Here is a 22,678-nt window from a genome sequence, read left to right on the forward strand (position 1 = left end):
TTTAGGCCCATCTTGTATAATGCAAACATAATGCCAGTTAATAATGCGTTGAGTTGAGTTAGGTGACAGTAGATCCTTGCACTACATGTTTCACACCAGAACTTCTTCTTTTGTAGGATTCTACACTTTTTGTAGCATGTAGTTCCGGTCCTGTTGAGATCCCTACATCTAGGAGCAGCAAGAGACTCCTAATGATAGGTGTAAATGCAGTTTGGTGACCAGGAGAAGTCTCCATTGGCTCCAGGAACATTGATCAGATTTGTGAGCATTTGGGAAATGCATTTACCACTGAGGAGAAGGCTTCAGAGGAACTGGGTTCTTTTCCTACTGTCCATGGTATTGGCTTTTTCCATCTATCAGCTTCTCTGTGGCCCTAAAATTCGTTCAGCACCTTGGACAGCATCTCAGCCTGAGGACCAAGTGAAAGTGACCACCAGGGACCTTTCCAGCAACAAGGCCGCTGCAGTGGACAATGGGACAACAGTATCCAAGATAAGGCATTGTGTATATGTGGACCCTACACCAACTGTGCCCATCACATCATCAGTAAATGCAACCCCACCCCTAGGAAGTGTCAATCTGAGCCACCTGGATGAAGAGGGAAGTTACCCAACACCACCCTCCCATGGAGAATACCCTCAAGACCTTTTTAGCTTGGAGGAGCGCAGGAAAGGGTGGGTCATACTTCACATCTTTGGCATGATGTATGTGTTTGTGGCCTTGGCCATAGTGTGTGATGAATATTTTGTCCCCGCCTTGGATGTAATCACGGAGAAGTTGCAAATCTCCGATGATGTGGCAGGGGCCACCTTCATGGCAGCAGGCGGATCAGCACCAGAACTCTTCACCTCTCTCATAGGTGTCTTCATCTCACATAGCAACGTGGGCATTGGCACCATTGTAGGCTCAGCAGTGTTTAATATTCTTTTTGTCATTGGCACCTGTGCCCTTTTCTCGAGGGAGATACTCCACCTGACCTGGTGGCCCTTGTTTAGAGACGTCTCATTCTACATTCTAGACTTACTGATGCTCATCCTGTTTTTCTTAGACAGCTTCATTGTTTGGTGGGAAAGCATCCTTTTGTTGAGTGCCTACGCCCTCTATGTGCTCACCATGAAATGGAACGTTTACTTAGAACAATGGGTGAAGGAACTGGTGAACAAGACAAGAAGTACTGTGAAGGCGGCCACTTCTGAAGACACAAGGAAGGTTAGTGTCCTCGTTGTTTTGTTGCCTCGTTGGAAATATTTGTTCTCACTTAAAGCACAAAGAAAGGTTGAGTCTCCTTGGCAAAGGGTGCATGGGACCAATCTAATCAACCCCTTCAAAACTACAACTGTTGGTCAAGACAATTGCTTTACTTACTGATGATTGTTAAAAGGTGAGGGAACGTAATCTAAATATTAGGAAGTGAGGGGGAAATCAAGAAAAAGTCCATAATCCATTCAAAGGGGGCTCAACTGTAGAACAATTCATACTGTATCCATTAGGCGCACCTCTTTCAGAGAGATGTATGGTATTTTCCACTCAGCTGTCATTAGTGGGAACTAGATGATTCAGTCCCATTCACTGCTGGAGATATAGGGCCTACATTAGCAGTCGGGAACCACAGAAGACACACTGGCTTGAAATGAGCATCCTAGGAGCGAACAGGAGCATTTCTTTGGTTGTTTGAATCTGAACAATATAAAGACCACAATCCTTCCCTTTTGCCTGTCAGGCTAGATCAGGAGTGGGCAAACTTTTTGGCCCGAGGGCCACATCTGGATGGGGAAATTGTATGCAGGGCCATGAATATAGGGCTGGGGCAGGGGATTGGGGTGCAGGAGGGAGTGCGGAGTGTGGGAGGGAGCTCTGGGCAGGGGGTTGGGGTGCAGGAGGGGTGCGGGCTCTGGCCTGGTGCCGCTTACCTTGAGCAGCAGCATGCAGCAGGGCTAAGGCAGGCTCCCTGCCTGTCCTGGCCACATGCCACTCCCCGAAGTGGCCAGCATGTCCGGCAGTGGCTCCTCGGGGGCAGGGGCAGGCAGCTCTGCCGGGTGCACTGCCCTTGCCTGCAGGTACCACCCCCAAAGCTCCCATTGGCCGTGGTTCCCTGTTCCTGTCCAATGGGAGCTGCAGGGGGCGGTGCCGGCAGGTGAGGGCAGCGCACGGAGCTCTCTACCCCGCCCCCACCCAGGGGCCGAAGGGACGTGGTGCCGTCCACTTCTGGGAGTGGCGCAGGGCCAGAGCAGGCACAAAGCCTGTCTCAGCCCCAGCTATGCCGCGGGGCTGGCAATCCCACAGGCCGGATGGAAAGCCCTGATGGGCCGGATCTGGCCCATGGGCCATAGTTTGCCCTCCCCTGGGCTAGATGCTGAGCAGTCTAAGCTACTGACTCCTGTGGTATATGAAAACTATGTGTAATTGTGGTATCATCACACCTTTTTTGTGCAGAATGTGAAAAGGAGCAGAGACCAAAGAAAAGGAGGACTTATGGCACCTTAGAGACGAACCAATTTATTTGAGCATCAGCTTTTGTGAGCTACAGCTCACTTCATCGGAAGCTTATGCTCAAATAAATTGGTTCGTCTCTAAGGTGCCACAAGTCCTCCTTTTCTTTTTGCAAATACAGACTAACACGGCCGCTACTCTGAGACCAAAGAATGATACTGAAAGGGATGAGTGGCGCTGAGAGCGCTCCACGTAAATCAGGAGACATAAGTGCAAATACTGCAGCACAACCTGATCTAATGGGAATCTGAGAAAGTTTTTCTACGGAGTTTTGCCATTTTCTTGAACTGTGGATCTCCAACCCCCTTTTGCTCCCCTAAAAGAAGCTGAAGAAAGGGAGCAAGAGTGGGCTGGAGATCCACAGTTCAAAGGTGGGGAAGTGTGGAGCCAAGGAGCTGCCAGCCCATGAATTATGCTCCCCTCTGAACATGGCAGATTTCCAATAGGAAACTCATGTGTAACATCAGCTGCGTGCATAATCAATACACACACCATGGTCAACAGCAAGAATCAAACCTGGGGTCTTCAGGACCCAAGACACAAGCCTCTGCCCTTTGAACTAAGGGAGAATTCTAGCTGTGAGACAACAGCAGACTGTATAGCTGCTGGAACCAGCCATGAGCAAGAAATGTGATCCCAGACTCCATGTGTGGAAAGCAACGCTGCACAGTGCAGGATTAACCCCCTCTGCACCTGCTCTCCCTCTCAGCAGATGGGTAAGGCATAGATGCTGGGGACAGAGGCAATGGTTACCCAGCTCCTCAGGAAGCACTGCAGAAGGGGAGGCTATCCTGGGTCTGGCACAAGATCCATACGACTGTGTTTTGTCTTGCTCACAGATCCTGGGGATCTATAGGGTTTCCAGGCCACTCTGCCTACCCCTCTATGTGGCCACGAGATCCTCCCCACTGAGGCAAGTGTGTGACTCCAGTTCTGTGAGCAAACCTCATAGGCAGAGATCTGTAGACACTTCCTTGCAAGGGCAGCGTCCGTGCAGGTTGATGAAGAACGAATGGCATTCCCACAATTTTATATTCTTGTTTCCATGCAGCAAGGCAATGGGTCAGTTGCAAGGGGTGGAGCAAAGCACTCAGATGACAGCAAGAGACCAGAGGTAGGTGGATATAATAGTCTGTGCAACACTATATGGATCTGGAGTTATTGCAACTGGAACCAGCTCTGAATTTAAATAGATACACCAGGCAGAAACCGTTATGTTGGTCAGCAAAGGAAAGGGCACAAACGCCTTTCAGAACGTGTCCTCTTCTCGGTGTAAGGAAATATGAATCAAATTCTGCCTTTGTGAACAGGAGCAGCCATGGCCATTGAGCAAATGGAAGCGGAGGCAGAAACTGGCTTGTCTCAGGATAGGCCAATGCTGTAATCGGATGCTACTCTCGGGGATACTGTGAACTTGATCAGAGGGGCAGGCTTAGTCAGAGTAACGTGGATGATTCTCAGTCTACTTCCCAGCAGACAAATGCCCACAACAGATAAACCACCATAACTGGACTAAGGCCCCAAGCCGGCCAACAGCTTAAGCATGTGCTCAACTTTAAGCATATGCTTTGCTGGATCAGGGCCTAACTTAGGACCCTCCTTGTTGGCAGTCTCTGCAGAGAGGCCATGGATAGGCTATGGAGACTGACCTCCTCTTTCTTCCCTGGAGCTGGCTGAAACACGGTAGTGAGGCAGGGATGGGAAACTTGCACTGCTGCTCCCTGTCCTGGCCCTGTTGATTGACTTGGAGACATCAGCCTCCCGGGCGTCAGCACTAAAAGACAGGAATAGTCTGACTGTGGGCAAATAGCCAGGTGGCCTGGGATTAACGGCCGTGTTGTACATTCACCCTGTTCTACAGCTCGTGCCACCCTTCCAGCGGGGAGGCAGCGCCGCGTCTCTACACAACAGCCACCTGCGCACCACGATCTGCCAGCTCATGATCCACACCCTGGACCCCCTGGCCGAAGGTGAGCTAACGCCCCACCTCCGTGTGATTCGACACTCAGTTCTGTGGCCGGGGTGCAGGCAAAGCTCATAGCGATAGACACAGGATCAGGTCCTAGGCTGGTGAAAATCAGCACAGCTCCGTCGAAATCAGTTCGGCTGTTCCAGTTTACAGCAGCTGAGAAGCTGATCCACAGCAGTGTGTGCATATAATTATTTCAGAATGGGAGTACTTTCCAAAGGTCAGTCCTCTCTCCAGTCAAGGGCCCTGTGCCTGGAGGAAATGGCACTCCATTTCTGATGTGCTGTGGGAGCTGTTATTACAGCAACAAAAACCACCCAGACTCATTAAACATACCTGGGAAGAGGCAAGCAAAGACAAATTCAGCAGATCTGGTTTTGCCATGGCGCTGAACCGTTTCCCCAGCAGCTGAAGGATGACTGGCCACATAAAAACATGCACCTTTCCGAGCTGATGTTTAATGGCGCTGTGAATTTGTAGCCAGATGTTTTCTTTTCACCGGGCTACAAAATAAGCAATGTAGAGATTGCTGAGGGTAAATCTGACATCAGTGTGCTTTGGAAGGCAAAGCGCTCTGACCTTGGTAACACACAACTCTTAAAATTACAACCCTAACCTGAGGCCTTCGGTTCTTACTGAGGTCAACTTGCTTCCAACCGGCATACAATAGCTGGTGTTTCCCATATGATGCCAGCCGCTCCTCTTATGCTGAGGAAGTGGCACCATAGTTCCCCAGGATTCCCAGTGGCTGTAGGCATGCTTTCAAAATGCTAATTAAAGCACCAGCTAATTTTGCCTTTAATATATAATTGCAGCTATCTGGTAGGTATAACAAAGTACCATTTCTGATAGTGTTCCATGAAGTTCACACATCAAGTAAATTCTCATCTTAATACTAACACCCACTTTTGATCCAGGGTTAATTAAGTAAAGGGATGTACACAATGTAAATTGATGGCGATCAATAGGTTACAGATAAGTGAAGACAATAGCATTCACATTTCCCTTGACCCATATGAACACTCCAGTGAATTAGTACACTTAACATTCCTTTGATGCATCCGATGAAGTGAGCTGTAGCTCACGAAAGCTTATGCTCAAATAAATTGGTTCGTCTCTAAGGTGCCACAAGTCCTTCTGTTCTTATTCCTTTGATAGTCACACATAAGTTAATTGGCCTGTTGCTCTGACCTGAGCTGGTCTGTCAGAGTCACAGGCACTATAGAAAAAAAAAAACGTATCTAAACAGATTAAACTAGCAATTGAAGAGAAACAGATCAACAGTGACTTCAGGGGGGTTTCCTCTTGTTACACCAAAGTTGCATTTGGCCCCATGGGCGTTACAGCCAGGCAGGAGGCGGAAGATTCAGAACAACACTGGAATCAGGGATACCCGTTCTTTTCAATAGGCTCAGTAGGCCATGCTGACCTCCTGGCGTGGAGTGCTTGAAGCCAATTCCATAAGAGGAATATACAAGAAATTAACAAACAAACCAGGAGGGCGGGATATCAGACACTGATCTTCCCGTGGTGGTTAGGCTGCTGAAATGCACGTGCAGACACAAGTTACCTGCCATCTTGCATAGCTGATAACTTCTCCATGAGCGAGACAGCTCAGGTTCGTGGGTAATTTGCAAATGATAGTGCCACATGAGCTGCAGGGAAGAGGGAAGCTCTCTCCTGGAATGGAGAAAAGAAGCCATTCTGCAGAGGGTATGTTTATTGCTTCGCTGTAAGAAACCATAGCGTTAGCTATGGTGTGCCTCCCCGTGCCCCAACGCTGCCAGGATAAATGGGGGCAAGGCGGTGGCGGAGCGAGGCTGCTGAATAAGCCAGAGCACTGACAGAAACTTAACCTACAAATACCCTTTCTCCCCGCACCAACCTGCAGTTGACGCAGCCTCCTAGGCCAGCAACAGCCCCCGCCCTTGGAACGCAGGTCAGGAGAATTAATGTCCCACTTTCAAATCACTGAGGCTGATCTCATGCAAACTGGCCAGTGGCCAGTCAGGCCTGAAGCTAATCAGTTTATCTTGGTCGAGAGATGCCCAGCCTGCCCTCACACTCCACTCCTAGAGGGGTCCACAGACTTCGCTCAGGGAGCCAACAGGTTAGTCCCATATAGTGCTGGGGCATGGCTGCCCTGATCCACCCCTCTGCAATGCAAGTGCTTTATCTCCCACTCGCAGCTGGGAGAGCATCAGGGAGACAGGGTGGTCTAGTAGTTAGAGAGCGAGCCTGGGCATTCGCCACAGCACCCAGCTGTTTGCATCTGTGCACAGCAATGGGGGAGCTCTGCCTTGGAGCATTCCATACCCACTCTGCACATGGTTAAATGACACTACAAGGGGTAAGGCCGCAGGGAGTCTGGCTCTGAGCTCTGACTTATCCTTTCCCCCTCTGTACCAGGGGGATGAGAGCTAGAGCTGGTTGGAAAACTAAAAACACGGGGCTGCAATTTTACTCCCCCACCCCCATCCCATTTCTCACTGAAATATCATTTGGCTAAATATGCCCCCACCAACTCTGACATCCAGCTGCCTTTGTCAGGTGCTATGAGATCGTGGCCTGAGACACTAGTGTTGCCTGATTTATGGATTATGTGTTAATTATACTGATTACTTAAGAATCATAGAATATCAGGGTTGGAAGAGACCTCAGGAGGTCATCTAGTCCAACCCCCTGCTCAAAGCAGGGCCAATCCCCAACTAAATCATCCCAGTTAACACTCAGATAGGTTCTTGTCTCAAGATCAGGCCCAGTATTCTTAAAGTTACTGTTCAGCCTGGAACCCCAATGTGCACAGCTGTAACACTCACATTTAGGAAACCCTTCTGTATCTGTGATCGTTTTATTAATACCGTGAGCAAAGTCACAAACACTGTAACCCTGCCACGTAGCTAGAAATAATACAGGACAAGCATGCGAGCAGCCCTCTCCTCACACCATCCCCTGCAGAACAACCTGAAATGTTAATCAGTCACCTCCACACTCAAAACCTCTCACCTGAACTTAGTGGTGCTTTCAACCCAGGCTTGCTGGCCCATCCTGGGATCTAGGCTAGATCCCGGGTGCTGCTCTTGCTAGGGCTAGTAACCTCCCCACTTTGGCAAACCACTCAAATGCTGATAGTCCTCCAATGTCTTCCCACAATGCCCCATGTGCCCAGGAGGACAGCCAGGTTCTCACAGGGAAAGAATTATAGAGCAGATCAGCTTGCTGCAAAGAGCCAGCACCACACATGGGGGAGCGCAGTACCAGTGAGCACACAGTAACTCGAGTAGGAGGCTTTGTGGGGTGGCTGCTCACAACTGGGTGGGAGTTAATTCCTTACTCCTGATGATAGGCCTGTCCCTCTTCTTATTCCCAGCAAAGTTTAAAGACAAGCTTGACGTCATGAGCGATTTGGCCACGGGCAAACTAGGCTCTCAAGTCAGACAAGGAGTGAAACCGGAAGGTGAGCTCAAGGCAAGCTGCGCCATTTGCCTGTAGCGTCCTTTTGCTTTGCACTGTACTTGCTCACCCCACCAGCACTGCAGATCTGGGACGGCCCACGAAATGTAGCCAGGCAACACAAATTCCTACTCCGCGAGCACTGATCACATGCAGCTGTCTGTGCAAAAGCAGCTGCAAACGCTCGGGATATATACTGGCACCAAGAGCTGGCAATCAAGTTAGTTCCTGCAGAGGCCTGGGAGTACGTTAGTTAAATAAGCATCCAACTGGAAATGACCAGGATGCGACGGGCTATTCAATCAGAAGGGAGGATTGCGCCATTACATTCAGCAGCTGGGTGCTGATGCGTCACTAAGACAACAGGGGGGCTGCAAAGGGGATTTGTTCTTTAAAACAAACATAAGAGCCTGAGCCTGGGAGCTGGGTCTGACTCCTCGCCTGGAATGTGGCAGGGTGACTGTGCGACTGTCTTCTGAATAGCTGCTGGCTTTATCTATTTCAGTAGCAATTCATAGGCTGCTTGAGCTAGCACTTGTAGAGGTGGTAGCTGTCCCGCGCTGCAACATGGATCTATGCTATTCGTGGGGCTGGAGCCATCTGAAAGTGGATGGGTAAAATTCGCACTGAAGTGCCCATCTTTGCAGGCATGGTGCTATACCACTGGAGTGCCCTGACCATGTAATAACATAGTTTGGACTTGCCTGTGTAGATGGGACCAAGCTGTGGTAAAGCCCTAGATAAAGATCTGGAGGCATATCCTCAGCTGGAGCAAATTTTCATAGTTCCACTGACTTCAGTAGAGCCACCACTATTTACCCCAGGTGAGGATCTGCCCCCTGGAGGATCTTTCTTGTATAGATGGGGCGAGGTGACATCCTAGCCAAGTTACCACACTGTGCTATACCCTCAGGCCAGACGTTTTCAAAGTCCCACTTCTGCGCATCTTGTTATGCAACCCCCAAATGGAACATGCCAAGGACAGCTTCTGAAAACCTGACCTCACATTTGTGCAAGGCTGTAAAAACAGGATCACTAAAATCATTATAAGGGAGTTAGGTTCAGCCTGTACAGCTCAGGCAAAACCATCCTACAATACTAGTCTAGGTATGATTCTGTTTGAACATGATCCCCTGACCCAGCAGATTTGGCTATATAGATGGGCCCAGAACATATTCGCTAAGCCACATTACAGCAGCATGTCAAGGTCCCATTCTCTCTGACTCAATGCCTGTCTTCCCACCACTGTGCAATATCCATGTTCCAGCACTGTTCTGAGCGGCTGTTTGTAGGTTTCTCTCGCTTTCAGTAACATGGGTTAATGACATTCCTGGAGGGACCAGCACAGAGGAGTTCTGGGGATTTTTTCCTTTGTTATCGGGTGTCAGCACTTTTCTCTTTGGACATGTGCCAGGTGATTAGGGATTAAAGCCTGGCAGCCAGAACAGTCGTTTCTGAGAAACCTTGAACAATGCCAGACCCTAGAGAATGCCCCTGTCATGGTGGAAAGAAGGAAGCAGAGCCCTGCATCCTGCCTGGTTGTTGAGGCTGGCTTTAATAGAATTCTCAAACTCTGCTCCGTGACACATGTCCGCTAGCAATCAGCCAATCAGCACTCCCTCCCCTCGCTATGCGTGCTTTTAGCCGCACGGGTATTACAGAAGTGATGCCCCAGCACAAAGAGGTGAGGCAAAGCTGCTATAAAAACCTTACATCCAAGGTTAGTGGGCCTGATCGTGACCTGCTTTTGCTGGCCACACTGTATAACTGGGGTGTATCTGTAGGATAATCAGAGGAAACAAACAGATTGACCTTCCAACCCTTCAGAAAGAGCTTGCTCTGCACTAGTCCAGTTTATGGGGTTGGAAACGTAAATGTTTCGCACTCTCAAGCTCCCTGCTGATAAGGGGAGAGGTCATCTCTAACTGCTTGCATCGCTGGGCCCAGCTCTCTCTCTCATCCTTTCAAGCAGAGAACAAAGCAGAAGCAGAATTAGCAACCATTGTTCAAGCCACACCTGTCAGCGACTCCAACCTCAGCGCGGTGGAGGATGAACACAGTGTGGACAAACCCCATGGCGGGCAGGTACTGTGAACTGGAGCCACATGGAACAAGAGCTCAGCCCAGGCCAAAACCTCAGAGTCATGTCCGGTGAAAGAGGGCACAGCCCAGCTCAAGTAATTAGCCACTCTAAATAGAATCATAGAATCATAGAATATCAGGGTTGGAAGGGACCCCAGAAGGTCATCTAGTCCAACCCCCTGCTCGAAGCAGGACCAATTCCCAGTTAAATCATCCCAGCCAGGGCTCTGTCAAGCCTGACCTTAAAAACCTCTAAGGAAGGAGATTCTACCACCTCCCTAGGTAACGCATTCCAGTGTTTCACCACCCTCTTAGTGAAAAAGTTTTTCCTAATATCCAATCTAAACCTCCCCCACTGCAACTTGAGACCATTACTCCTCGTTCTGTCATCTGCTACCATTGAGAACAGTCTAGAGCCATCCTCTTTGGAACCCCCTTTCAGGTAGTTGAAAGCAGCTATCAAATCCCCCCTCATTCTTCTCTTCTGCAGGCTAAACAATCCCAGCTCCCTCAGCCTCTCCTCATAAGTCATGTGTTCCAGACCCCTAATCATTTTTGTTGCCCTTCGCTGGACTCTCTCCAATTTATCCACATCCTTCTTGTAGTGTGGGGCCCAAAACTGGACACAGTACTCCAGATGAGGCCTCACCAATGTCGAATAGAGGGGAACGATCACGTCCCTCGATCTGCTCGCTATGCCCCTACTTATACATCCCAAAATGCCATTGGCCTTCTTGGCAACAAGGGCACACTGCTGACTCATATCCAGCTTCTCGTCCACTGTCACCCCTAGGTCCTTTTCCGCAGAACTGCTGTCTAGCCATTCGGTCCCTAGTCTGTAGCTGTGCATTGGGTTCTTCCGTCCTAAGTGCAGGACCCTGCACTTATCCTTATTGAACCTCATCAGATTTCTTTTGGCCCAATCCTCCAATTTGTCTAGGTCCTTCTGTATCCTATCCCTCCCCTCCAGCGTATCTACCACTCCTCCCAGTTTAGTATCATCCGCAAATTTGCTGAGAGTGCAATCCACACCATCCTCCAGATCATTTATGAAGATATTGAACAAAACCGGCCCCAGGACCGACCCTTGGGGCACTCCACTTGACACCGGCTGCCAACTAGACATGGAGCCATTGATCACTACCTGTTGAGCCCGACAATCTAGCCAACTTTCTACCCACCTTATAGTGCATTCATCCAGCCCATACTTCCTTAACTTGCTGACAAGAATACTGTGGGAGACCGTGTCAAAAGCTTTGCTAAAGTCAAGAAACAATACATCCACTGCTTTCCCTTCATCCACAGAACCAGTAATCTCATCATAAAAGGCAATTAGATTAGTCAGGCATGACCTTCCCTTGGTGAATCCATGCTGGCTGTTCCTGATCACTTTCCTCTCATGCAAGTGCTTCAGGATTGATTCTTTGAGGACCTGCTCCATGATTTTTCCAGGGACTGAGGTGAGGCTGACTGGCCTGTAGTTCCCAGGATCCTCCTTCTTCCCTTTTTTAAAGATTGGCACTACATTAGCCTTTTTCCAGTCATCCGGGACTTCCCCGGTTCGCCACGAGTTTTCAAAGATAATGGCCAATGGCTCTGCAATCACAGCCGCCAATTCCTTCAGCACTCTCGGATGCAACTCGTCCGGCCCCATGGACTTGTGCACGTCCAGCTTTTCTAAATAGTCCCTAACCACCTCTATCTCCACAGAGGGCTGGCCATCTCTTCCCCATTTTGTGATGCCCAGCGCAGCAGTCTGGGAGCTGACCTTGTTAGTGAAAACAGAGGCAAAAAAAGCATTGAGTACATTAGCTTTTTCCACATCCTCTGTCACTAGGTTGCCTCCCTCATTCAGTAAGGGGCCCACACTTTCCTTGGCTTTCTTCTTGTTGCCAACATACCTGAAGAAACCCTTCTTGTTACTCTTGACATCTCTGGCTAGCTGCAGCTCCAGGTGCGATTTGGCCCTCCTGATATCATTCCTACATGCCCGAGCAATATTTTTATACTCTTCCCTGGTCATATGTCCAACCTTCCACTTCTTGTAAGCTTCTTTTTTATGTTTAAGATCCGCTAGGATTTCACCATTAAGCCAAGCTGGTCGCCTGCCATATTTACTATTCTTTCGACACATCGGGATGGTTTGTCCCTGTAACCTCAACAGGGATTCCTTGAAATACAGCCAGCTCTCCTGGACTCCTTTCCCCTTCAAGTTAGTCCCCCAGGGGATCCTGGCCATCCGTTCCCTGAGGGAGTCGAAGTCTGCTTTTCTGAAGTCCAGGGTCCGTATCCTGCTGCTTACCTTTCTTCCCTGTGTCAGGATCCTGAACTCAACCAACTCATGGTCACTGCCTCCCAGATTCCCATCCACTTTTGCTTCCCCCACTAATTCTACCCGGTTTGTGAGCAGCAGGTCAAGAAAAGCGCCCCCCCTAGTTGGCTCCTCTAGCACTTGCGCCAGGAAATTGTCCCCTACGCTTTCCAGAAACTTCCTGGATTGTCTATGCACCGCTGTATTGCTCTCCCAGCAGATATCAGGAAAATTAAAGTCACCCATGAGAATCAGGGCATGCGATCTAGTAGCTTCCGTGAGCTGCCGGAAGAAAGCCTCATCTACCTCATCCCCCTGGTCCGGTGGTCTATAGCAGACTCCCACCACTACATCACTCTTGTTGCTCACACTTCTAAACTTAATCCAGAGACACTCAGGTTTTTCTGCAGTTTCGTACCGGAGCTCTGAGCAGTCATACTGCTCCCTTACATACAGTGCTACTCCCCCACCTTTTCTGCCCTGCCTGTCCTTCCTGAACAATTTATAACCATCCATGACAGTACTCCAGTCATGTGAGTTATCCCACCAAGTCTCTGTTATTCCAATCACGTCATAGTTCCTTGACATCACCAGGACCTCCAGTTCTCCCTGCTTGTTTCCAAGGCTTTGTGCATTTGTATATAAGCACTTGAGATAACCTGTTGATCGCCCCTCATTCCCAGTATGAGGCAGGAGCCCTCCCCTCACAGACATTCCTGCCTGTGCTTCCTCCCGGTATCCCGCTTTCCCACTTACCTCAGGGCTTTGGTCTCCTTCCCCCGGTGAACCTAGTTTAAAGCCCTCCTCACTGCTGGCAAAGATGCTCTTCCCTCTCTTCGTAAGATGGAGCCCATCTCTGCCCAGCACTCCTCCTTCATGGAACACCATCCCATGGTCAAAGAATCCAAAGCCTTCTCTCCGACACCACCTGCGTAGCCATTCGTTGACTTCCACGATTCGACGGTCCCTACCTAGGCCTTTTCCTTCCACGGGGAGGATGGACGAGAACACCACTTGTGCCTCCAACTCCTTTATCCTTCTTCCTAGAGCCACATAGTCCGCAGTGATCCGCTCAAGGTCATTCTTGGCAGTATCATTGGTGCCCACGTGGAGAAGCAGGAAGGGGTAGTGATCCGAGGGCTTGATGAGTCTCGGCAGTCTCTCCGTCACATCGCGAATCTTAGCCCCTTCCTTGTAGTAACAAGCTAGCTTGAGTGGCAACAGAGAGAGCAAACACAAGTAACTAGTTAGATACAGTCAGCTAAGACCGCAAAATGCTCCTTCTAGTCAAATCCAGGCTCAGAGGTCCTACAGCACCAGACTGTGGTTGCCTCACGTAGTGTACTGCTTTACTCCTCAAGCTGTCCCATTGATTTCAGTGAGACTGCTCAAGGAGTAAGTGACTCCGCAGTGGAAATGAGGCTATCACAACCTGTGTAAATTGGTTAGGGCAAAGACCGTGTCATCCTCCGTGGCAGTTCTTTTTGTTCTAATACGATTTGCCCTAACCCAGGGAAGGGACAGTGGCCCCTTTAAGGAGATGAGGATATTTTGTGGTGTTGATGACCTGGTGGTTTTAAAGCCAGGTAACATGTATTGTCTGTGTGTGTCCAGTGCCCAACACAACGGGGTCCCGATCCATGACCAGGGCCTCTGGGCACTACTGCAATACATACACTTAAGATATTCAGGAGTCTGACTGCAGCCTCTCTGGGCACCTGCACTGAGAGGGGGTCATTCACAACGTGGTCACGTAATAGTGACCTGGGGGACGGACTGTTCTGCAAATATGTACAAGCGGGATAATCAAAAACAAGATCTCTGCCCTGGGGGACAGGAACACACTGAGCCAGCCTCGGCTGTGTGTGTACGCGCACACGCACGTGTGGAGCCGTCAATGTAGATTTCTAGTTGTTTCAAAATGTGTGTGGGGGTGTGTGTGTGTTTTTGGTTTACAGCGATCTCTGGATATAGAAGGCAGCAGCTCTGAGGAGGAGGAAGATTGTGATGATGAGAGTGAGGATGAAGATGAGGAGGAAGAAAATGACGAGCCATTATCCCTCAAATGGCCAGAGACCAGGAGAAAACAAGCGATTTACCTTTTCCTCCTGCCCATTGTGTTCCCTCTCTGGCTCACAGTGCCCGATGTTAGGAACCCAGTAAGATTTTACTTTCTTTATGCCACTGCGATGGATAACTAAACTCTAGCTTTATTAGCAACAGAGCCACGGGGTTTCTGTTTTCCCCATGGATAGCTAGGGCCTCTATGTACCTACTTCCCACTGATGGTAGTGGGAGCTGGAGCCCCAGTTCTGGGACTGGGGTTGCTTTCAAAGGCAAGAAGTAACTGAAAGCAGGTATTCTTCTCTACCTTGCCCTGAATTTTACAAGGCAAAACCAGCAGGCAATGGCTAATGCTGAGTAGCAGAGACTCCTCTAGGAAACCGCGGAGGCTGTGTCAGTCCCAGATTTGGTAGGACAGAAACCACCACTGCAGATGGTACTCTCAGCTAGCAGTGGCAGAAGAGAGGCTAACAACAGAACGAGCTCGGAGCCCGAGCTCCCCTCTGTCCTCGCCAGGGCGTCGGTCCGTGTTGTGTGGGAGGCAGATCGGCAGGGAAGCGTGGGCCGCTTCGCACTGCCGCTGCGTTCATTATACCTGCTCAGAGCTAGAAAACGTCACTCCCCACGTCAGCACTTTTTTTTTTTTAAGAAAGAAATAAACAAAAATTGTTTCTGTGCCTGTGTAGGACTGGCCATAGAGCTCGTTAACCGGTAGGAGACTGAATTACTCCATACTGCTGCTCTCTAGATCCATGGCATTTCATTGGCAGCAGGTAGTCACTGCACCTAGCGGCACTGGTTACATCAGATATTTCTCTACCACTGCGGTTCTCAGACTTCACTGCACCACGACCCCCTTCTGACAACAAAAATTACTACACCACCCCAGGAGCCCGCCTGAACCCCACCACCCCAGCTGCGGGGGGGCCAAAGCCGAAACCCGTGCCCCGCCGCCCTTGGCAGAGTGAGGGCAAAGCTGAAGCCCAAGGGCTTCAACCCCAGGCAGGGAGCCTGTAACCTGAGTCCCACTGCCCAGGGCTGAAGCCCTTGGGCTTGGGCCTCAGGCAGTCGGGGTCGGGCTCGGGAACCGCTGCTCTACTACATGGCTGCAGGCCGTTAGCAATGAGGGTGAAGTCTGCCCACTGAACAGGCACATGACAGGATGCAAGAGCCTCTGCAAAAAATACTGGCAGTGGCATGAAACGCAATAAAATAGCGTGGAGTGGAAACTAAGCACGGTGAAGCTTGTTTTAAGCGACCACCTAAGGTATCAAGAAAAACTCGGCACTTAGAGGTGTGAAAAATCAAACAAAATGATACCAGAGACTATAGGGCCATGTTAAAATAAGACTATGAGGTGAAGTGATGGAGGGTGAATAGGGCTGTTGGAAAGATCAGAACCCTAATTGTTTTCTTTTCAAACTTGCTTTGAACAGAGGTCTAGAAACTTCTTTGCCATCACATTTCTAGGAGCCATCGTCTGGATTGCAGCATTCTCCTACCTCATGGTGTGGTGGGCACATCAGGTAAGAGGTTCTCTTTCTCCCTAAAAACAAAGAGTGGTTCAAAAAACAAGTCGAGGGGGGAAAATGCCCTACTGTGGCAGACACATTTGACCTGGTCTACACCCTACAAATTAAATAGACCAAGCTACATGGCTCAGGCCTGTGAAAAATTTTGCAGCCCGTATGATATCATTAGGTCAGCCTAAGAATTGTTCCACGGACCTAGCTTCCAGCTCTTGGAGAGGCGGAGGACAGTGACGGAAGAACTCTTTCCATCGATGTAGGAACCGTCTATATTACAGGGGCAGCAGCACAGATGTTACCCTTTGTTTTCAATGACTTTACAGCTGCTGCCATCCAATTAGCACGAGACATTTTGTTCTGGAAGAACCCAAGTGAGAATGTTCAATCCTGTCCTTTTTCATTTGACAAAGATTAATTTCCACCCCCACCCCCACCCCAGTTTCTAAGGGAATTTGTGCATCAGTGGAAGAAATGTCGTCAAGCTGACAATTATCTTAATAGTCTTTTTATCAATTCATGTTTCGATGGGGGGACATAAGTGTTTTATCCTTCTCTAATTAAATTTCTAATAATAGAGGGTCTGATATAGCATGGTGCTCAGTGCCCTCAGGCCTCTGGCCTTAATATCAATTTGCTATTCAAGGGGAGGCGAAGGTACTCGGCCCCTTGCAGGATCGGGGCCTACAATTTGTATTTGGTGATATATTGTACGCCTATCTTATAGTTAATCAAACCACGAATCAGCAGAAATTGTGGACACCGAACCACAGTAGAGATCTCAATCAGCAAATGGGATTGTGCGTCCAACTAGGCAGACCACTCAGAGAAAGAACTGATCACGATTTGGGCCAGTTTTAAATTTGGAGAGTAAAGCGAACGCCACACCGTCTGGAGACGGTCCAAGACAGACACGTGCTGTGCTGCAACAGAACACGCTCCCACTGGGGCTCGCCTCCGAGGCCCCACTTTGCAGTTAGAAGGGGATAAAGGAAATAGCTTTCCATTAAAGAGAGGGTTTCACATCAAAACAAGCTAGAGAATTAGGCTATCTTGAAAAGCAGAAATAGGCTGCAGCCTTTAAGGGGGTTTCAGATAAAATCACAACCCAAATACAGCACCAAGCCTTTAGGAATGAAAAGGGTTAATTCAATTCTTTGTTTTAAAACTAAGGACCATTGTTGCTGTTTATTAGGTTGGAGAAACCATTGGGATTTCGGAGGAAATTATGGGTTTAACAATCCTGGCAGCAGGGACTTCAATCCCTGACCTCATCACAAGCGTTATTGTTGCACGTAAAGGCCTGGGTGACATGGCTGTCTCCAGCTCTGTGGGCAGCAACATCTTTGATATCACTGTTGGGTAAGTACTAGCCACATGTTAAGAGTCACGTTTGTTTTGAAGTAGAAAATGCTGTATTTCTATTCCAGTCTAAATCTGACTCGTTACTTTCACGTTGGATAAAAAACAAATTAAAGAACAGCAGGACAGTTAGTTACACACATTCATTTGAACAGATTTCTTTAGTTAACTTGACCCAAAAAGAGAGACTTTATAACTAAAACTCAACGCCAGGTACTGCAGTGTGGGGATAACTCAAGGCTTTTTAAGTGGTGTAAGTTTTTAGTTTAAACGGCTGTATTGCCACTAAACATGAGTATGTGGTTTAAAATAAATAACAACAGCAGCTTCACCCAAGGATCTCAGCGTGCCTCAAAACATTTAATCTTTCAGCACCAAGGTGTTGGAGACAGTGACAGTGTCCCTACTTTAACTGAGAAGGTTTCCCCCTTCTTAACTGACATTTTAAAAAAAATTATTTCTGGTTTTTTTTATGGTTTAGGGTAATGGGACTTGCATTGATCCTGTTACAGTTTGATGGATTTTTATATGATAAGATCTAGAGATCTGCTGCACTCAGCTGACATTGCTAATTTTAAAATCAGACACACTGTGGTACTCACTGAGTAGCTGTTTTTCCAAAATTAAATAGCTCTGTCATTTAAAAAAAATGCAAAGGGGCTTTCACATTTAGTGTAGCTTACAGCATGACACAGCCCAGTGGTAGTTTTTGATTAATATGTTTTACTAGCTATGCTTTAGAGAGAAATCTGAAAACATGGTTAAAGAAGAGTTTGTTTTTCAATGATTCAGTCCAGATGCTAAGCACATAGTGCTGTCAAGTGCCTGTTTAACAATTAGGTACCTTTTGAAACATTAGAACACTGACCACGTGATGGGGCAATTCCTGATTGACCAGACTGTGGTGCACAGAACCCTTTCTGGTGGCCTGGATTGCTGCCAAGTTACCTGATCCTGCTTCCTCTTCCTGCTCTGGGGCTGCTTCTACAGGTCCCCAGGCTCTTCATCTTTGGAGTCTGCTCAGACTGGCTGGAACAGAGCTGCCATCCCTCTAGATTGCTGTGTTACAGATCTCTGATAGATAAAAGAAGAGGTGGTAAAGGAGTGGAAATTTCCTGACTCAGTAATTTTCTTTCTGCTAGCAGCATCTCACACAGTCCTGCTGCATGTGGGCAGTGTACTCCCCTCCTGTCTGCAGTTTCCGGAGGCAGTTCAAGGCCATAGAATAGCCTGTGCTAGCCACGCGCCCTTCTCGGGCCTGCCGCCAGGCTATTCATTCCCAAGCTGTGTGGAAACTGGGAGAGAATAATGAGTGAGTAATTCCAACGCCAAGCATGTAAGACTGTACAGTAAGTCCTTGCTTATATGGTAGCTGTCCAAATAAAATGGTGACTCTTGGCTGCAGAGCCATCCAGCGTAGCAGAATTGTGGGAGATGCTGCTAGCAGAAAGGAAATTATTGGGGAAGAAAATTTCCATTCTGCAGCCCAGCCTCTCCCACAATTCTACTACTCATGGGAGTGGCTAGGAGCAGGGAGGGTTAAGAGAACAAACAGAAGGAAAAGGAAACCCCTCCCCGCTTCCCCCATTTTTCCCTTTTGGATTGCTCAGATGGCAAGGTTGTTACTGGACCACCACCTGTAGCACCCTCTTCCCTTGAGAGAGGGATTTCACTGTCAAAGTAAGGTTTCCATACAGAACCTCGTTTTCTTCACCCATTTGTTGAGTCTTTTAAGGTTGAAGATGGCACTGACATCCCCAGGGCGCTTCTGAACAAAGATGATGCTGGAGTAAAATGCTGAGAAGCGTTCTTCTGGAGGAACACCTTCTATCATTCCTATATCCAGGAGATGGGAGAACTCATTCTGGACCAGCTTGCACCTGGCAGGATCGCTAGTGATGGAAGAAGAGGGATGGGATGAAGCCTTTATTGCACAAGGGATACTCCTTCAAGCTCTCTCTCACACCCACTTGTCTGTGGTAGAGGCAACCCATTCATCTGGAAAGTGGGAAATCCTGTGTCCTGAGCTCAGGTTTGGGCAGAAGAACGTTCTCTTGTCGTCATAACGAGTCCTTAGAGGCTGCAGGAGCACCTTAAGGTTTTCTGCTCACTCCTTGGGTCCCTTGACATATCTGTTCTCTTTCCTCTGGAACCTCTATGAGGAAAATGGATGAAAGGAGCTGATAGTGGGTTTGTAGTTCCTTCCGCGAGCCTGTCCAATTATTTTCTAAAGAGGAGAAATCCTGTAAATTTAACACCGGACTTGGAGTATCTACTGTCCAGGGAGCAAAGCCATATGTGTCTCCTGGCCACTGAGCTGGATGACCTGGCTCTGGCAGAAAACCTTATAGCATCTAGCGGAGCATCGGCCATGAAAGCTGCTGCTAGGGAGATTTTTCTTAAATATAGATTTAAAGTCAGGTTGGTCTCTGACCTTAAGGGCTTTAAGGTCCTCCAGCCATGACACTGTGGCTCAAACAGAGCATGTGTCTAAGGGTGTCTGAAGAAGCATCAAAGCCCCTTCTAAGGCTTCCACCTTCCTATCCATTGGATCCTTGTGGAAGAAGTCCCCTTTGGATGGACTAACCCTATGCTCTGCTAGAGATGCTATGGCAGCATTGACCACAGGCATATCTGTGAGAGCATTCTTTGGCTCTTGCAGCTTGTAGAATCTGAGAACATGCCTCTCAATGCTTTTATCATTTTCAGCAGATTCCCACACCTCCCGGATTACCTCCTCAAAAGGCTGGGTGCAGGGAAATCCCTGCCTCAAGGGAGGATTTGTCAGTGAGGTATTTGCTCTGAGACTTGTGCTCAAGGGCCTGCTCAGGCTGGAGCTCAATTGTGGAGAGAACCTTTTTGCACCTGGTTACAAACTTCTCAGGGGGAAAAAACCTTTGTTGCATTTTGTCCAGGTCCTGCTCAGAAGTAGTCTGCTAGCTCTCCTTCGCAGCCGAGGAGGAGGTGTCTGAGTCAAAGGACAGATATCTTCTATGGCAGACCCTTTTGCAGCTAGCTTTGCACTGGGCTCTGAGCCCTCTAGAAATTTCTACCTCTGATTCCTCTCTTGTAGGCTCACACTCCCCCAGGCCAGGGGATGTGGATTCACTGCCAGAGTTTCCTGCCTCAAGCGGCGAGGAAGGGATGCTGATTGTAAGCCCTGCTTCTATCCCCAAGGCACTTTGGACCCATTCAGGATGTGGGGTGGGGTGGGGTGGGGCCAGGAGCCTTGTTGGTAAGTCTTATCCTTAAGGTCCTGAATTGCCCCAGGACTCCCCCTCCCCCAGGCTGGCTGAATGGAGTCCTTAGAAATGCTCCCTGTTCTGTTCTGTGTCTCCCGGTCACGCTTGTCTGTGGTGGAGTCGCAGCTTCCTGGGGGATACAGGTCCCAAGCTGCTTGTCGAACTCCAAGCTCTGCACCCTAGCAGCACTCGGGTGAGCCGGCTGACAATAGGCAGGGCATAATTTTTCCTCTGTAGAGCCCGTTAAAGCTGCCTCACGAGATGGAGCCCCTTGGGGGGTTAGCCGGGAGCCTGCGCGGCTGCTCTGCCATCCCTGAAAGCTGGCAGAGGGTCTTGAGCCACATGCTGCTAAATACCTGGTCCAAGAGGGAGAGAAAACAAAGCAGGCTGCTACCTGTTGCCCAAAAACAAAACCCCAAAAGGCAAAGAAAAGGTCAGGAACACAGAGGACCACCTCTGACGGCCCCTGGAGGCAGAAGAACTGGCAGCAGGCCAGAGAAGGGGGCACAGCTAGCCCAGGCTGTGCTACAGCTTTGAACGGCCTCCGGAAACTGCAGCCCGGAGAGGAATCGCCCACACGTAGCAGAAGCATGGGGGCTGCTAGGCTGCAGAAACAGGAGCCCAGCCAGCAGCAGGACAGGAAACGCCAGCTGCCAGTGGGCCCTGGAACTAGGTGTCTGGGCAACACATGCAAGGATAGAAGAGGATAAGTCAGCAGGAAAGCATATGTAGAGGAAGAGAAGCCTGAGACCAAGCACTAGAGCAGCAGTTCTCAAACTGTGGGTCACGACCCCATTGTAATGGGGTTGCCAGGATTGGCTTAGACTTGCTGGGGCCAGGGACCAAAACCCGAGGGCTTCAGCCCGGGCACTGGGACTCAGGTTACAGGCCCCCTGCCTGGGGCTGCAGTCCTTGAGCTTCAGCTTTGCCGCCCCCCTCCCCGCCCACAGGGGCTCAGGCTGGCTCAGGCTTCAGTCCCTCCTCCTCGGGTTGCACAGTAATTTTTATTGTCCAAAGGGGGTCATGGAGCAATGAGGTTTGAGAACCCCTGCACTAGAGAAGCACATGTTTGGGAGTAGGAGTCAGAGATGGACAGGAGAAATAGAGCAGAGATTAAATGAGTGGCAAGAGGAGACAGTGGGATCAGGCTTCATCCCCGCCCCCGCCCCCCCGGGCAGATCCCATGTATTGCATTTCAGTTTTATGTTAGCAGCCGATGTTGCTGCAGCAGGTCTGTGAAAGAGGTTATTAAGATGCAACCCAATCTCTGGAAAAGTTTGAGCATATGCCTCCCTAGGCTCACCCAGTTTCAGTTTTTCAAGAGAGCAACAAAGATCTCTTGGCCTAATGCTCAGGATTTGGAGTCCGGAGATCCAAGTGTTGTCTCATCTATCTCAGGCTTCCTGGGGGAGTTTACTCAAGACACAAGCTCCACGCCTGTTTTCCCCCTATCTGTAAAACAGAGATAAGACTTATGTTACCTGACTTTGTGGTACAGAAAGGTTTAATTCATTAATATTATTGGTAGGGTGCTTTGAGATTCCTGGTTGAAAAGAATGAAAGCAGTGCAGAGTACTATCCCAAACTCAATTCCTAGGGTAGAAAGCAAGATAAGGCAGTTTTAGATAAAACAACATAGTGAGGATTGCACATTAAGTTTTTCTGCAGGGATCTTGATACCAATTGCTTTATAGCTATGTATAAAATTCAATTTTGCATGAACTTCTCTAAGCATTCCTTTAAACTGCTTTTCCCTTACTTACAGTTTGCCAGTTCCTTGGTTCCTTTATTCGGTCTTCAATGGACTCAGCTCAGTTGCTGTCAGTAGTAATGGTTTGTTTTGTGCAATTGTTCTCCTTTTTCTCATGCTCCTGTTTGTGATCACCTCGATTGCTCTATCTAAATGGAAAATGAACAAACTGTTGGGGCTCACCATGTTTGCTCTTTACTTTGTATTTTTGATTATCAGTGTGATGCTAGAAGATAGAATCTTAACCTGCCCAATATCTGTGTGAGGCTTGGGTGTAACTACTCTTTGGGCAGCACAAGTTGATGTGATCTCCATATACAGTATGTATAAGTGAACTTGAAAATGGGTTTAAGGTAGTTATGTTTTACTTACTTAAACCAATTGTAAACTTACTGAAAACTGAAAACTAAGCTTAGTGAAACTTAAATT

General features: G+C 48.7%; 1 protein-coding gene across 1 annotated transcript; it reads left to right on the top strand.

The window, feature by feature from the left end:
* Positions 1-276: 276 nt before the first annotated feature.
* On the top strand, positions 277-22,521 carry SLC24A1 (solute carrier family 24 member 1; the record flags this gene model as incomplete). The annotated part of the gene is made up of 10 exons (XM_084641266.1): positions 277-674; positions 1,053-1,209; positions 3,542-3,604; positions 4,352-4,460; positions 7,830-7,916; positions 9,882-9,997; positions 14,264-14,464; positions 15,806-15,895; positions 17,091-17,257; positions 22,265-22,521. 10 exons carry the CDS (start codon positions 277-279, stop codon positions 22,512-22,514), a joined length of 1,638 nt encoding a protein of 545 aa, XP_084497392.1. The 3' UTR covers positions 22,515-22,521.
* Positions 22,522-22,678: the final 157 nt, after the last annotated feature.

This window comes from Lepidochelys olivacea, assembly GCF_965140295.1.
Source record: "Lepidochelys olivacea isolate rLepOli2 genome assembly, chromosome: 10".
Lineage (NCBI taxonomy): Eukaryota > Metazoa > Chordata > Testudines > Cheloniidae > Lepidochelys > Lepidochelys olivacea.